Genomic DNA, 16,564 nt, shown 5'->3' on the forward strand with positions numbered 1-16,564 from the left:
GGAGGAAACAGGCACCAAGGCAGGAGCCAGGAACAGGGTTGGGTGCAGGAAGCAGGGACAACAGGAAATCACCTTGTTGCTCAGACAACTTTCTGTGCCTCTGTCATAAATATAAAGGGAAGGATAAACACCTTTAAATCCCTCCTGGCCAGAGGAAAAACCCTTTCACCTGTAAAGGGTTAAGAAGGTAGGATAACCTCGCTGGCACCTGACCAAAATGACCAATGAGGAGAAAAGATACTTTCAAAAGCTTGAGGGAGCGAAAAACAAAGCTCTCTCTCTCTCTGTCTGTGTGATGCCTTTGCCGGGGATAGAACAGGAATGGAGTCTTAGAATTTAGTAAGTAATCTAGCTAGATATGCATTAGATTCTGATTTCTTTAAATGGCTGAGAAAATAAGCTGTGCTGAATGGAATGGATATTCCTGTTTTTGTGTCTTTTTGTAACTTAAGGTTTTGCCTAGAGGGATTCTCTGTGTTTTGAATCTAATTACCCTGTAAGGTATTTACCATCCTGATTTTACAGAGGTGATTCTTTTTTCTTCTATTAAAATTCTTCTTTTAAGAAACTGAATGCTTTTTCATTGTTCTTAAGATCCAACGGTTTGTGTCTGTGGTCACCTCTGCAACTTGGTGAGGATTTTTATCAAAACTTCCCCAGGAAAGGGGATAACATTTGAGAAGATTTGGCGGGGTGGGGGGGAGAGAAGATGTTTCCAAACGGACTCTTTCCTAATATAATACTGGTTAGACGTTTGGTGGTGGCAGCGAAAGTCCAAGGGCAAAAGGTAAAATAGTTTGTACCTTGGGGAAGTTTTAACCTAAGCTGGTAAAAGTAAGCTTAGGAGGTTTTCATGCAGGTCCCCACATCTGTACCCTAGAGTTCAGAGTGGGGAAGGAACCTTGACAGCCTCCTTCTGGCTTAAATAGCAAGGTTGGACCAATCAGGGACCCCCGGGCAATCCTCCAATCAGGACTCCCATGGGTGCTGCCTTGGCTGAGTCCTAGTTTCTCAGCCCACCAGATTTTAGCAGACATTGAATGGAGGCCAGGATGCAGCAGTTGCCTGGGGATTCCCAGGCCTGGGTTCAAGAACTGGGACATCACATTCAGTGTGAAAAATATACCAATGGTTATAGCTGCCTGTTGTGTCCTGCATAATATTTGTGAAGCAAAGAGGGAAAACTTGCTGTGGTGGTAGAGGGGCTGTCAGTTGAGTTTGATCAGCCAGACACAAGGGCTATCAGGTGAGTTCAATGAACAGTTATATGGCTTAGGGACGCTTTGAAAGAGCACTTCACGAGCTCCAGTAATGTGTGGTAGGGTACTGTGTTCAACCTGACACTGCAGTTTGGGGGCCTGCTAGGATGTGCATGGTACTTGCTGTGCATATATTACTGAGAGTGCATTTATTAATCTTAGAGTGCTTGCTGTACATTTTTGATAACTACATTGTTTGGCACTGATCCTATGGGTTGTGACTGTACAAGACCACTATTTTCACTGCCAGCAGGCATTATACACCATGTGCTGTAAATTAACAAAGATGAATAACTTTTAAAACCCAAGAGTTTTATTCACTTATGAAAACAGCCCCTCCCCCATCTGAAGAATTTAAACGTAAATACATTTTTACTTAATTTTTTGTATGAACCTTAATAAATAAGTAAGAGGAAGGAACACTGATGTCCATTGTAGCTACATATATACCAACCGTGGCTCTTACAGGTCAGTGTATGTGAAACTCTGGTTGTCCACGCCTTCCCACAGTGTGGAGTGGTAGGGGTAAGCGTGTGGACCCTGAGGTCACGTGGCATGCTGAGGCGGGATGGGTGTATGGAAATGCTATGCTGAAGTTCTCCACAGACTACAATGGGACTTGAGCCCAGGATTGTTGAGCCTGGAGATCCACAAGAGTCTGTAGCCTTTGAATTTGCTGACGGAGAAGCTCCATTATATCCTGGAGCCACTCCCTCTGCTTTTCCTGCACCTTTTTCCTGCCTCCTCTTTCATTCTCCATACAATCTGTAATATTCAACCTCCAGGCCCTATGTTCAAGATTTGATACAGCACTGACTTGCAGGATTTCGCAAAACATGTCCTTCTACTTCTACTTTTTCCTCCTCCTTATCTGGATCAGTCATTCTGCTGGTGTAGAGTGGGAATACCTCAAGGCTGCAATAAAACACCATTGTCAATATAGTAGGAACAGAAAGTGAAACTTAAGATTCAGAACTCCGCCCCCCTTTCCTTGCTCCCCTAAAGTGTTAAACAAGAAACGCTTATTGACACTTCTGCTTTGGAGTGCTTGTGCCCGGTTCAGCTATCAGCTCAAGCCAGGATGAGTATGACCCTCTGTGGTGGGGGAAACGAGAAGGGAGTTGCATAAAACTGAATATAGGGCACTGGCACTGAAGACTGGAACCATTTTCCACAAGTGGTGGTGGTTTTAGCTGATATCTCATTCGTGAGGGTAATAAAGACAGAGAGAGCACAACTGCTGCTGGTGTCCCAAAGTCTCTCAGGCCTGTGTGCGCTTAGCCTCTTTTTGGCATTGGTACCTGCCAAAGTTATCGCTGATGGGTGTGGGAAAGTGTCCTACCATGACTGAAATACCATGAAGAAATAAGGCTGCCATTCCTAGAAATCTTCAGGAGAGGATTGCAGTGTACCTTCATGGAAGTTTCATTAAGATCTCTCAGGAGGATTCAAGGGATCCCTATGCACATAAATAAACTACTCCACATGCTATTGCCCCCCAAATCTAACTCTAAAGGGGAATGAAAAGCACAGATCTTTGTTGTACCACTTCCACTAAGAGTAAATTAGTGAAAAGTCAATAGCTGTGTCCTTCTAAATTGAGAGTGCCATCGCTGTAATGGGAAATTTATTTACACACTTACCTGACTTCCTTCCCCCCGTGCTTGACTGCAGGGATGGACTGGATTGTGATGGAGTTAAAAACAGGTCTTAATTTGCTGCACAGCTGGACCCCCTGTTACCCATCCTCCATAATCGTCCTCCACTTCCTCCTCCTCACTGTTCACAGCAGGGGCATAACTGGGGTTCCTCAGAGGTATCCACAGTGGTGTGTGGGATCGTGGTCAGATCTCTGCCAAATATGGCATGCAGCTCTTCGCAAAAGCAGCAGGTCTTCAGCTTGACACCAGATCAGTTGTTGGCCTTTGTCATAAATGTAAAGGGAAGGGTAAACCCCTTTAAAATCCCTCCTGGCCAGAGGTAAAATCCTCTCACCTGTAAAGGGTTAAGAAGCTAAAGGTAACCTCACTGGCACCTGACCAAAATGACCAATGAGGAGACAAGATACTTTCAAAAGCTGGGAGGAGGGAGAGAAACAAAGGGTCTGTGTCTGTTGGTATGCTGCTTTGCCGGGGGGATAGAACAGGAATGGAGTCTTAGAACTTTTAGTAAGTAATCTAGCTAGGTATGCGTTAGATTATGATTTCTTTAAATGGCTGAGAAAAGAATTATGCTGAATAGAATGACTATTTCTGTCTGTGTGTCTTTTTTGTAACTTAAGGTTTTGCCTAGAGGGATTCTCTATGTTTTGAATCTAATTACCCTGTAAGGTATCTACCATCCTGATTTTACAGAGGGAATTTCTTTACTTCTATCTACTTCTATTTCTATTAAAAGTCTTCTTGTAAGAAAACTGAATGCTTTTTCATTGTTCTCAGATCCAAGGGTTTGGGTCTGTGGTCACCTATGCAAATTGGTGAGGATTTTTACCAAACCTTTCCCAGGAAGTGGGGTGCAAGGGTTGGGAGGATTCTGGGGGGAAAGACGTTTCCAAACTACGTTTCCCAGTAAACCCAGTTAGAGTTTGGTGGTGGCAGTGGTTATTCCAAGGACAAAGGATAAAATTAATTTGTACCTTGGGGAAGTTTTAACCTAAGCTGGTAAAAGTAAGCTTAGGAGGTTTTCATGCAGGTCCCCAATATCTGTACCCTACAGTTCAGAGTGAGGGAGGAACCTTGACAGCCTTCTTGTATGCATGCCATAGTTCCTTGACTGACATGTGGCACTGCTCTTGGTCCCTCTGTACGGGGAGACTTTGGCAAACCAGTAAAGTGCCTGAAACCACTATGGCTTATTGCTAAAAGCAGCCAAGTCAGCAGGCTGTAAATTAGCCAAGTCAGCAGGCTTTGCTTAACCAAGGCAGGAGGGGAGGGGCAGGGGGGTTGGGTGCCAGAGAAAGGCAGCTTGACCCCACGTCCTTCCTGATAAGAATTGTGTTGAAGTTGCTGATACATGCATCTTAGAAGAGCAGGATGTGCCCCAGGAATGTCTATTGGGGCCTCAAGGCTACAAACTCTGGAAAAACCCACAACTGGTTAATCGATAATCAGAAGGAACCTCTCACTTGACAACTGAAACTGCTTACTTAACAAGTTTGCTTTAAGGGACATGTCATTCTATTACTCATGTATAAATAAGGGAGAAAAGTTTGAGGTAGGGGGACTCTTCAGGACTGGACTCTCTCTCTCTCTGGATGCATCTTGTGTTTCCCAGCGGCAATGGGCTGCCGCTGTGCCACTTGAGAGCCACACTCATCTTTGGTAGTTATCAAGGGTTGGGGGTGTTTTACTAACTTCTTGCGGACGTGTGTATAAGTGCTTGAGACTAAGTAAAGTTTATCTTTAAGTGAAAGCACTCTTGCGTTGTCCTGTTTGTGCCAGCCATCTATCGGTCGGACAGCCGTGTCTCCCCTGATTTATTTCCTGACACCACCTCGCACAGAGTCAAAGTTACCAAAAGCTTTGGGTTGAAAGAATCCCGGGTAACACCTCTTTGCACCCCTTCTCCTGCATCCACTGAGCAATCTTCCCATAGATGTCAAGGTTTCTATGGCTGGTTCCGAGCTGTGGCTGTATAGCCTTTTCTCCCCCAAGTCCCAGGTGATCCAATATCTCCTGTCTACTTTCAGGCAGGAGCACATCTGGAGTGTGTAGTCCCCACAGGCAGCTGGTCAGTTGTGCACTACAACTGAGAGCAGATAGGTGTGCTCACCAAGCTGGACAACCAAGAAAAGGCATTTAAAAATTTGAAGGGGTGTTAAAGGAGGGGGCTTCCAGTCTACATGACCCGTGGGCATTGGAGTTAACAATTGTGAACAAAGCAGTCAGTGTCAGGTGGTGTGGGACAGCTGCTGAAGGACTGTTAGGATCAACACAGGTAAATGCAGTGTCTAAGCTTGTGCTATGTCAACCTCTGTACATCGATCATGACTCAACGCTGCTCAGGGAGCTGGTGTTACTATGTCAGCATAATGGGGCACTTACATCAGTGGGAGACAAATTTAAGTGTAAACACATGCACAACTAGGTCGACTCAAGGCAGTTTACATTCACCTATGTCTTCCCAATATTGAAAAGACTAAAGTGCTCCATCAGCCTGCTTTAGGTCTTGCACATGACTCACCACAAATCACCATCAAGAGACAGACTTTGGAGACAGTCGAGTGAGCACTTCTGTTATCCTGGTAGCCAACTTTCTCAAAATGCAAAAATCAACGGTGAGATCCAGCACAGGACCCAGTGTGCAAGTGCATCCTTTGGGAAATTGCTCTGACGCATTTTCACAGACCATGACCAACAGCAGGATACCAAGATGCAGGTCTAGAAGGCAACTGTTATTCCTACACTCCTTTATGAATGCGAAACCTGGGTGACCTATTGACAGAACCTCAAGAGTCTGGAGAGGTACCACCAAGGAAGTCTCTGGAAGGTACTTTGCATCAAATGGAAAGATCACTGTACTAATGCCAGCATCCAGGACACTGAAGCCAATGTCACCAGCATTGAAGCAATCATCCTCATGCACCAACTTAGCTGGGCTGGACATTGTGTGGAAGCCACACTCTCACCTCTGAAAACCAGTCCTCTACTCTCAGCTCACCCATGGTCAAATATCCTATGGTGGTCAGAGGAAATGCTACAAAGACACACTGAAAGTGTATCTCAAGACAACTGATATTGACATCACAAGCTGGCAAGAGCAAGCAACCAATTGACCTCAATGGTGCCACATCTCCATCAGACAGTAGCTTGCTTGGAGGAGAAGCGTCTTGCCCTCAAAGCTGAAATGAGAGAGAGAGAGAAGGAAGGAAAAAGAACTTTCTCTGAGCAGGCAGCTGACCCACCAGGAAATGTCTCTACCTACTGCAGGCAGATCTGTGATTCCAGGATTGGACCCCTGAGTCATCTCAGGACCCATATGTAAATCTGTGGTAGAGATCATCCTTGAATTGAGGGATTGCCGATGATGACATTCACCTAACTTTATAGTGTAGAGCAGGCCTGAGACACAGAGAAATGGGACTTGCCTAGGCAAGTGGCAAGACCAGGAAAGGAATCAAAACCTCCTGTCCCATTGTCTTATATATTAACTTGCAAATCACTGTGGTATGGCCTTTCAAGGGACTGTATTCTGTATCCTTTACAGAGGTGGCTGCACATCAGTGATGGCTGCAGCAACATTCTTCTCCAGAGAATTCAAAACCATGTTCTCCACTGCCTCTTTGTGGTTTAGGTTATAAATGAATTCCAGAGGCAGGGGCAACCCCCAGCACTTGCCGCTCTATTTTCAGCTGGAGAGGATGTAGAGTAAGGAAGCCCCTCTGTTTCAAGAAGCAAAGGACAAACGTGTAAAGACTCCAGGCAGTGCCAACTCTCATGTTTTTGTCTCATGATATTTGACATTTCACTTAAAGCCTCAACTCCCAGACAGCTCAGCAGCTGCTATTCTTAAAACGTAAGGCCTTGTGGTTGCAGAAGAAAAAGCTTAAAGCCATGACGCAAGTGCTCCTCGGCTGTCAGCAGGCTCTGAAACCCAAGGTAAATTAAAAGAACCCCAAAATTGTTATGTAAAAAAAAATTCTCCTGATTTTGAAGCCAAGCTTGTGATTTTTGAGGCCTGCCCCCTGTACAGATTACAGAACCCCAATGTGTAAGGGCATTGACCTGTCCCATTCAGAAAGTGATATGAAACTGCGGGTGTCACAGCTCTGCGGCTGGAGCCCCACAGGCCACAGCATTTCCTGCATGCATCCTATTGACATGCAGCAGGAGATGGACTCTTAGGGAACATCTATGCTGCGATCAGACAGCAGCGGCTGGCCCTGCCAGCTGATTTGGGCTGGGGCTGAGCGACTGTTTAATAGTTCGCTGTTGGGCGGCAACAGCCTGAACGCTGGGACCCTCTGCCTCAGAGGCGGCTTCCTGACATCATGGGGAGCCGAGGTCAGGCCGTGAAATCTGTGCCCGGGTGTGCGTGGAGGACCTCCGCCCATGACCCGCTGCGGGGCGGAGATGGAAAGTGCGTGGGGGAACGCGGGGAGCTGCTTGAGTCCAAAGGGACATTGCTCGCCTCCAAGGGGCCTTGCTGAAGCGCAAACGCCGCCAACGGGCTGGCGAGCGCAGGAACTGGAGGGCAGACGTGTCCCCTCCCACCTTGAGCGGCGGCAACCCCTAACCAGCCAGCTCCTCCCTTCAACGGCCGCAGTGCTCGCGCGCGCCCGTCACGCCCTTTGTGGTGCAGACAGAGTCGAGTGGGTGGACGCAGAGGCGACGGGTGCGCGCTCGCACTTCCCCTCGCGCACGGCTGTGTAGCGGCGCTTGCGTAAGGGGCGTTGGCGGTTAACGGCCGCCGCGCCGCGGGAGAATTCGAAACGGGGAGAGCGAGCGCAGAGCGGCTCGGGCCGATGTGAGTCTGGGGTTCCTGGGTGCGGGGCTGACGCTGGGGGCCGGCTGAGGAATGGTGCTGCTGCCTGTCAGTGTCAGGGCTGGCCGAGGAGCCTGGGCAGGGGGAGGTTGGTTTTGTCACGGCTGTGTGAGAGAGTGCGGGGCTGCAGGCGGCCGGGAGCGGCGGGATGCTGGGCGGGCGGGCTGCCTGGGTGGGGAGGGAGGGAGCGCGCGCGCGCGGGGTGGCGGTGCTCGCCCGGTTCGCGGTGGCGGGTATCCGTATCATCGGGTGTCTGTTTCGCCAGTCCTCCCGCTGGGCTCCTGCGCCTCAGAGAAGAGGTGCCCCTAGGGGCAGCGCTGCTCTGCCCCAGCTAGCAGACTTGGCCTGGCTCCTTCCTGAAGCGACCTGCCTCTCAAATTCCCAGGCTGTTGAATCTCACCGAGCAGTCGGGCGACATTAACAACAGAAAAACCAGGGGAGGGGATTCATACCATTGAAATATTCCAGACTATGAAATCGTCACCCACAGGACCTGTACCATTAACTGGGCAAAACCCATACGTATGCTGCAAGTACCAATCATACTACACTGGGCCTTGGGGATAGGGCTAGAGAATAAAATAAGACTTTTTTCTTCTCTACGTTTCTACAAGTTCTTTTGATGAAGGGCTTTGTAAATGGAATATACTTCAATTACACCATTACAACACATTATTTGTGTTATCACTTATTAAGTAAAAACTGGCTTATGTATGATTAGCAACTGAAATGTCAACTTCCTGTTTAATTTCCACCTCACTTTTTCTCTCACACTTCCTGCACTGGCATATGATTTTATTGTTACAGCTTGTGTTTTATAGCCATAGGCCTTTGCTCATTACCTTGGTATATACATTGTTACCCCTTTGTACCCACTTACTATTTCTAAATTAAAAACATAAAAGGGAGGAGCTAATTAAAAAAATACCACAAACTACTGATACTTTTTTCTCCTGTTTTTTCTGTATCAGAAAGTTTGATGTTTCAGCCACCAAAGTTGATGGAAGATTTGCAATAAATATTTGGAAATTATGTAGAGGAGAATAAAGTGGGATGGGTAGGTAAATATCCTTAATGACAATAACATGCCTCAAGTATAAGCATTATTGATGGTGGTAGAAGGGAGCTGAATCTTGTAGGTAGTTATGTAAAAGGGAGAATTACAATGTAAAGAGGTAGACATGAAAAGTGGGAAATGTGTCTTGTTCTTACTGAAAAGGCACTTTGACACTCAACTCTGCACCCCATTTTAAACTTATTACAGCTTCCAAAATTATTATTTTTTGCCACAATTAACCTCTAATGAGCTTCAGAAATAAGCAGAGAGTGCAAAGCTAATTATGGATGTTACCCTCAGTATCTGAATCTATAGTCACATGACCATCTCCACTAAATGCTGGATTCTTGTTTAAATTTTCTTGCTAGGTGATACAGGCAGTATTATACCTCAGGTGCACCACCAATTTTTTTTTTTTTTTACGATCTAGCAGAAAAGTGTGAATCAAACTAGTTCTGATTGTTAGTAACCACAGGATGAAGTTCTATTCTTTGTTCAAAAGTTCAAAATTTTGTGAAGTTAATCTTTTATCTAGATACTTAAAACAAAATCAGTTCACACCATTCTCCTCATTCTCTCTTTTGTTAGTTTTTACTGGATTCTAGCTTAGATGGTACAGAAATCCTCTTGCTGATTTAAGTTTCACTTAAGACATTAGTGTGGGTATTTATTGCTTCTTATTGCTTAACATCTTACTGTAAATTGCACAAAGACGAAACAAAAGTATTTTGAAAAATTCAACCAGTTCAAAAAGGAGCTAGAAGAGATCTTTAGCTCTGCTTTAGTGCTGAGTTGAATCTTCCTTGGACAGGGCACAAAGATTTCCTTGACCAAGTCCTGATCTACTCCTAAAACTTTTGTGCTGAGCTATTAGTGCATGTGTCCACACTTGCACTTGTCTGCAAGAGACAAAATTTCCATTATGGCCATGTAGTAAACCGCTTCCCCATAACGATGTGGAGCTGTGGTTGATCTGCTGAAGTTGATGCAGTGCTAGTGTAGAAACTGTGTGACCTGTGTTGACCCTAATGGTCCACCAACAGCTGTCCCACAATGTCCCATTTCCTGTGACAGTGATTGGTCTGGTCACAATTGTGAACTGTGCAGCCCAGGGTCACGGAGACCGAAAGCATCACCTCCCCTCCCTGCCTGTGTATTTTTGAAATGCCTTTTCCTGATTGACCAGCTTGGAGAGCACATCTAGCAGCTCATCCTTGTTGCGTGCAGCTGCTCAACTGAACATGCCAGCTCCATGCACTAGATGCGCTCCTGCCTGGAGTAGACAGGAGGTATTGAATTCTCTTTGTGGGGAGAAGCAGCTGTGCAAGGACAGCTACAGACCAGCTGAGGAAACATGAACATCTATGAACAGATTGCACAGGGGTATGACAGGGATCAGCAGCAGTGTCACGTGAAAGCAAAGGACCTACACCAGTTATACCACAATGCCAGGGAGCACAACAATAAATCTGATCCTGAGTCAGAGATCTGCCACTTCTACAATGAGCTGCATGCCATATTTGGTGGAGACCCCATCAGCACCCCACAGATCAATGTGGATACCTGTGAGGAGCCTGAGACAGATCTCTGCTGTGAACACTGAGGGGAAGTTGAAGGGAGGCTGTTCTAGCTGTGCCATGAGCAAGGACCTGTTAGAGACTCCACCATAGTCTAGCCAGTCCTGCCAGCCAAGCATGGAGGAGCCAGGGGAAGGGATCTCTGGTAAGCGTGTGCATACATTTTTCCTTACAATCTTTAAATTTAAAGATCATGTACAGCCCATCCCACCCACAAGTTAACATGACACCAGTATCAACTTCTCATTGTTTTACTCATATGGGTTGAGTTAGTGCTACAACAAATAGGTAGAGTTGACAACTGCTTTTCATTCCCCTGTTGGGTTGGCGGGGAACCCATTGGGAGCAGTTTGCCTATGTACATAGGGACGTCTCATATTATCCTGAAAGATCTTGGTGAAAATTTCATGGAGAAATTCAGCAATCGTCTCTTGAAGGTTTCTAGGGATGGCTGCCTTATTTCTTCCTCTGGGGTGGGATGCTTTCCCACTTTGGTCTGTGATGAGTTTGGCTGGCATCCTTGCAGTAAACAGGCTAGCAACACGGTGGGGCCTGGGTGGCTTCAGGATGCCAGTAGCAGCTGTGCTGTCTGTACCTTTGTTACCCTCAGGAATGAGATACCAGCTAAAACCATCACCATCTGTGGAAAACAGTGCTAGTATTCAATGCCACTTCCCTATACTCATACCAGTGGAATATGGACAAAAAAGTTATTGTTTCTCGCAACTGAAGTTCCTCCCCCCAACACACTTTCACTTGCAGCTGGCTGGGGCTGGAGAGTAGCAATGCACAGAGGCACTCCAAAGCTGAAGTGTCAATAAGATGTCATCTGAAAAGTTTTTATGGGAATAAGGGAAAAGAGTTTTGAAACTTATCTCTCCCTTTCCGTTGTGACTGTAAATACAATGATGCATCTGTCAGCAGTTGGCATTGTGACATTCTCCATACCTTCAGAACACCTTGACCCTGAGGTGGAGGAGAAAGGGAGAGGACTAAGGAGGACGTGCAGTGAGATGCTGCAAGCCAGGGCCTTGAGGGCCATTGTTGCAGGTGGCATGGAGAAGGGAAGAGGGGAGAGGCCCAGAATTCCAGCGGAAAAAGGAGAGCGAGAGAGTCTATGGCATAATGGGTCTTCTCAGGCAGCAAACCGAAATGCTGCAGATCCTGGTTGACCTACAGGTCCAAAAATCTCAGACTCCCCTCTGCTTGGAAAACTCCATGGTAGTAGCTCCTTATATCGCCACCCCGCACAACGTTTCACCTGGCATCACAGGTTATATCCTTACCCCACGTGTGGGGACAGCAAGGAAAACCAGAATATCACAATCTGACCTGTGAGAAGCATGACTGGTGTATGTGTAGCTCCAGCAGATTACACTGGTGCACTAAAATGGACAAATGTTTGTTGCCTTTCCAATTTCAAAGTTCCATTCCATTAATTTTTGTTTATAGTTTATATTGCATTGCCTGTTGCAGGGTGAATTGATTTTAAATCAGCAATTTAAATCGTGATTTAAATCACCAAGTGGAAAGCCTCAGTTTAAATCATTGTTTTTAATCAACTTTTCTATTTGTACTTCAGTTGTTTTCTAAGGAAAGGTTTCAGAGTAACAGCCGTGTTTAGTCTGTATTCGCAAAAAGAAAAGGAGAACTTGTGGCACCTTAGAGACTAACCAATTTATTTGAGCATAAGCTTTCGTGAGCTACAGCTCACTTCATCAGATGCATACTGTGGAAAATACAGAAGATGTTTTTATACACACAAACCATGAAAAAATGGGTGTTTATCACTACAAAAGGTTTTCTCTTCCCCCCCCCCCACTCTCCTGCTGGTAATAGCTTATCTAAAGTGATCATTCTCCTTACAATATGTATGATAATCAAGGTGGGCCATTTCCAGCACAAATCCAGGGTTTAACAAGAACGTCTGAGGAACGGGGGGCGGGGGAATGGTTGAGTCATTATAAAAAGTAACCTATTTCCCATTGCTTATTCCTTCCCTCCCCCCCCCCCCCCCCCCGTTCCTCAGGCGTTCTTGTTAAACCTTGGATTTGTGCTGGAAATGGCCCACCTTGATTATCATACACATTGTAAGGAGAATGATCACTTTAGATAAGCTGCTACCAGCAGGAGAGTGGGGGTGGGGGGTTTGTGTGTATAAAAACATCTTCTGTATTTTTCCACAGTATGCATCCGATGAAGTGAGCTGTAGCTCACGAAAGCTTATGCTCAAATAAATTGGTTAGTCTCTAAGGTGCCACAAGTTCTCCTTTTCTTTCTAAGGAAAGGTGCTCATTGGTTGACAAGCGTTAAAATATGTTGATTTAGAGTTACATAGAGCTTTTACACTAGATTTGGTGCATCTTTTTTGCTGCCTAGGAGGATACACTGTAACTGTATACATTTATTTAAGCAATTATATAGCTTAATATATTCAGATTCTTAATTGTGTACCTTTAATTTGTTAGAAAATGGTCAATGCCATAGTGCTTATTTATTAACTTTTTGTTCATGATTTGTGTCAAACTGTATTAGGATGGTAACGGAACTTAAACATACAACAGTGTATAAAAAATTGTTATTAAACAGAATATTTAAATTAAATATTTTGGCTACATACACTTCCTTTATAAAACATGTTTCATATTTACAACTAAAAGATTTTTTTTTAAACAAGGGATTACCTGTAGTTGGTGAATTAAACTGATTATTTCATGCACTTTTAGTAAGTATGTACAGCCCCACACAAGCAGCCAAGTATACACACAAATGAAAGAAATACGAACTTTGACAGCTGTATGCCCATGTAACTTGTATCATCCAAAGTTTGTAATACAGATGTGTCCATGGCATTTAATATACGTCATCTCTGGAGCGGATAATGTAATACTTCTGCGATGTAGCCAGCTCAGTCAGCAAATTAATATAAATGTGAGGAATTTTGTCAAAATTCACAAGTACTTTCCTCTGGTCCCTCCCCGCATTAGATCTCACATTTTTGTGGAGATCTAAAATTGTTTCTCCCTTGCAGTGTCACTCAAATATTTTGGCTTTGTAAAGTGAACTGTTTTACTGCTGGGGTAAGTTCTATAGAAAATCTCCAAAACTTCAAAAATATGCCTTGCAAAAACAAGTTTGAACTGGTTGACGTTATAAATATCAGTAATAAATTTTTACCCTGTTTTTAAGGCTGGAAGCAAATGTCAATTATTCAGCTGATCCAAAGGTTTTGATTATTTTTAATGCCTGAAAAATTTGAGGATTACTATTCAGAAGAAAGAACAGGAGTACTTGTGGCACTTTCAAGACTAACAAATTTATTTGAGCATAAGCTTTCGTGAGCTACAGCCCACTTCATCGGATGCATAGAATGGAACATATACTAAGAAGATAGATAGAGATATATATATATGTATATATATAGAGAGAGAGAGAGAGAGAGAGAGATACACGCATACATAAGAGAACATGAAAAGGTGGAAGAAGCCACATCAACTGTAAGAGGCTAATTAAACTAATTAAGTTGGGCTATTATCAGCAGGAGGAAAAAAACTTTTGTAGTGATAATCAAGATGGCCCATTTAGACAGTTGACAAGAAGGTGGGAGGATACTTATCATGGGGAAATAGATTCAATGTGTGTAATGACCCAGCCACTCCCAGTCTCTATTCAAACTCAAGTTAATGGTATCTAGTTTGCATATTATTTCAAGCTCAGCAGTTTCTTGTTGGAGTCTGTTTTTGAAGCTTTTCTGTTGCAAAATTGCTATCTTTAAGTCTGTTACTGAGTGGCCAGAGAGGTTGAAGTGTTCTCCAACCGGGATTCCTGTTGTCAGATTTGTGTCCATTATTCTTTTGCGTAGAGACTGTCTGGTTTGGCCAATGTACATGGCAGAGGGGCATTGCTGGCACATGATGGCATATATCCAGCAGAGTAATCAGAGGTGGATATGAAAGATGAATGTGTGGGGCTTCAGCAAAGAGATCCTTGGGTAACACACTAGTGAGAAGTGTAGTCAAGAGCTAGGCTTAATATATTTAGAGAACTGTTTGTTTTTTCTCTCCCATCATAACAATAAAAGCTGTTAGAAATCGGGCATTCCTATCAAAGGCAGGCAACAGGACTAGTAGGTATATCTTGTAGTATAAACTGTGGGTTAACTGGGCACTACTTAGCTCTTGCTGGTCTAGGTCTTGCTCCTTAGGTCAAAGTTGAAAAATTTGGTGAGGCAGCACTGAGAGAACTTGAACTGCCACTGTTTGTGGCTTTGTGTAAGTAAATATTGCTGTCTGGGATGCTAAGTTATTAGCTAAAAAGAGAGTTTGGTGGAAAAAGTAATGATCCTCGTTTAAAAAAAACCTAAGTTCTTCTAAACTTTCTTTAAAAAGATCTCTTTCCTACTAAAGCATTTTTGTTTTTTATTTAAAGTACAGATTCTGAAGGTTGATGTCATTATTAACCAGAAAATTAGCTAGTAAAGCTATCTGTGAATATGCTTTTTGGGGTGATAAATGATGTGGTCTGTTTCTTATGAAGTATGATTTGGATGAGAAATTTATTAATCTTACTCTTGTACCCATAATGCCTCTTCATCTGAAAAATTACACTATATACTGATTGAAAAAAGGTATTTTTTTAATAACTGACTTTTTTCTCCTAGCTTCACAAATTAAGGACCTTTGGAAAAAATAAATCATGACAAGACGTGAAGCATTTCTACAAGTTGTATCTACAGATACTGTTGAAGAGTTTGTGCATTATTTGCAGCTTCATGTAAGTAATCCATGATAAATATGGATAATAGTAGTAAAATCCTCCCATCTATCAATACTTAGATTTTTTTTTTAAATCTTCCATGCTAGTAACTGCAACCATGTTTAGAATAATTATTGTGGTAAATATTAATTTAAAAATTAGTACTTAAAGTGCATTGTCAACTTAGACTACTGAGTTTTTCTGGTTACCAATCCAGTATACTAAAATTAATTTGTTTTTATTTATTTTCTCTCCATTCCCCCACTTTTTAGAGATATTTTGTCTTCTCATCTCTCCTTCTGGTATTTTTTTGCTTCCCATCACCTTTTGTATGTCCTCTATTCATTCTATCTTTTATCTGCTAAGATACAGCATGTGCTGTTACGGGATCTCAATGAAACTGACTTAAGCATGTTTATTTGCATAGTTTGCAACAGGATACTTGTGTTTCTCAGCGAAGCTTAGACTGCGTTCTACTCAGTTTCACTAATATGCTGTTATAAGAGCCTTCCATATAAGTCTGTCCCACAGGTGAAATTGAAATATGAGCTGTCTGCGATCCCATGCCAGATATAAATTCCTGAGCTCCATAAAGAGATCCTGAAACAAAGTATAATTTCATCAAATTATATACATATGAACTATTAAATAGACTTTAGAGTTAAGTATTACAAATGGCAAATACCCATAAATCACTGTCTTCAACTGAGAAGCTTAATTGCCAAATAACTTAATCAGGAGTAGGCTGTCAAAATGGCAAATGAAGATTTAACCATGTGATTTCCATTAATAAAGAATTGGACAGTTCTGTATTCACACTACTTTGAAAATGTGCTTGTTTTAACCCTGACTCAAAAATGAAACCTGATTTATTGCAGACATAATACCAAGAAACTATATTGTATGTATGTATGTTTTATAAAACGCTGGTGTCTTATATACAACTTGGTCACTCTTAAAATATGTTCATTCACTGGTAATTGAGTTGCTTAGCATAAAGCAAATCAAACCATTCATGGGTAGTTTACTACAAATTTCAAAGAGAAATGAAGACAATATTATTACACCACAAATTCCATCTAAATATTAATATCTCATTTTGATCTCTGAATCAATAGAATATAGTAATGAAACATTATAGACAGGAACAGAAGTTTAGCATCTACAACCTAATTCTATCACATTGTTAAACTTCTAACAAGATCTAAGTAAACACAGACAAATACAATTATTATCTACTTTTGATCTTCTAACAATACAGGCACTTTAATCTACTTAACATGGTTTTGCTAACTATCTACAAGGACTAGTCCAGTTTTACCATTTCAGCACTCTTCTAATATGTCCTTAAGGGTTGTTAAAGCCTGCTGGTTGCTTAACCCTTGCTGGCTCAGTGTCACGCTAATTGTTCTGGGTGAATTCAGTTCCCACAT

The 16,564-nt window shown here is 43.1% G+C and overlaps 1 protein-coding gene across 4 annotated transcripts in view; it reads left to right on the forward strand.

Annotated features, from left to right (window-relative positions):
• The first annotated feature begins 7,603 nt into the window (after positions 1-7,603).
• NCAPG2 (non-SMC condensin II complex subunit G2) overlaps positions 7,604-16,564 on the forward strand; it is a 125,578-nt gene continuing 116,617 nt past the window's right edge. For 3 of the 4 annotated variants that reach the window (XM_084619520.1, XM_084619521.1, XM_084619522.1), the window contains exons 1-2: positions 7,610-7,724; positions 15,037-15,149. In XM_084619520.1, coding sequence (XP_084475646.1) covers positions 15,072-15,149 — 78 coding nt within the window. In that variant the 5' untranslated portion in view covers positions 7,610-7,724; positions 15,037-15,071. Of the gene's footprint in view, positions 7,725-15,036; positions 15,150-16,564 lie in introns of all 4 variants that reach the window. The other variant, XM_084619523.1, reaches the window with a different exon arrangement.

The sequence above is a fragment of the Lepidochelys olivacea genome, assembly GCF_965140295.1.
Source record: "Lepidochelys olivacea isolate rLepOli2 genome assembly, chromosome: 2".
Lineage (NCBI taxonomy): Eukaryota > Metazoa > Chordata > Testudines > Cheloniidae > Lepidochelys > Lepidochelys olivacea.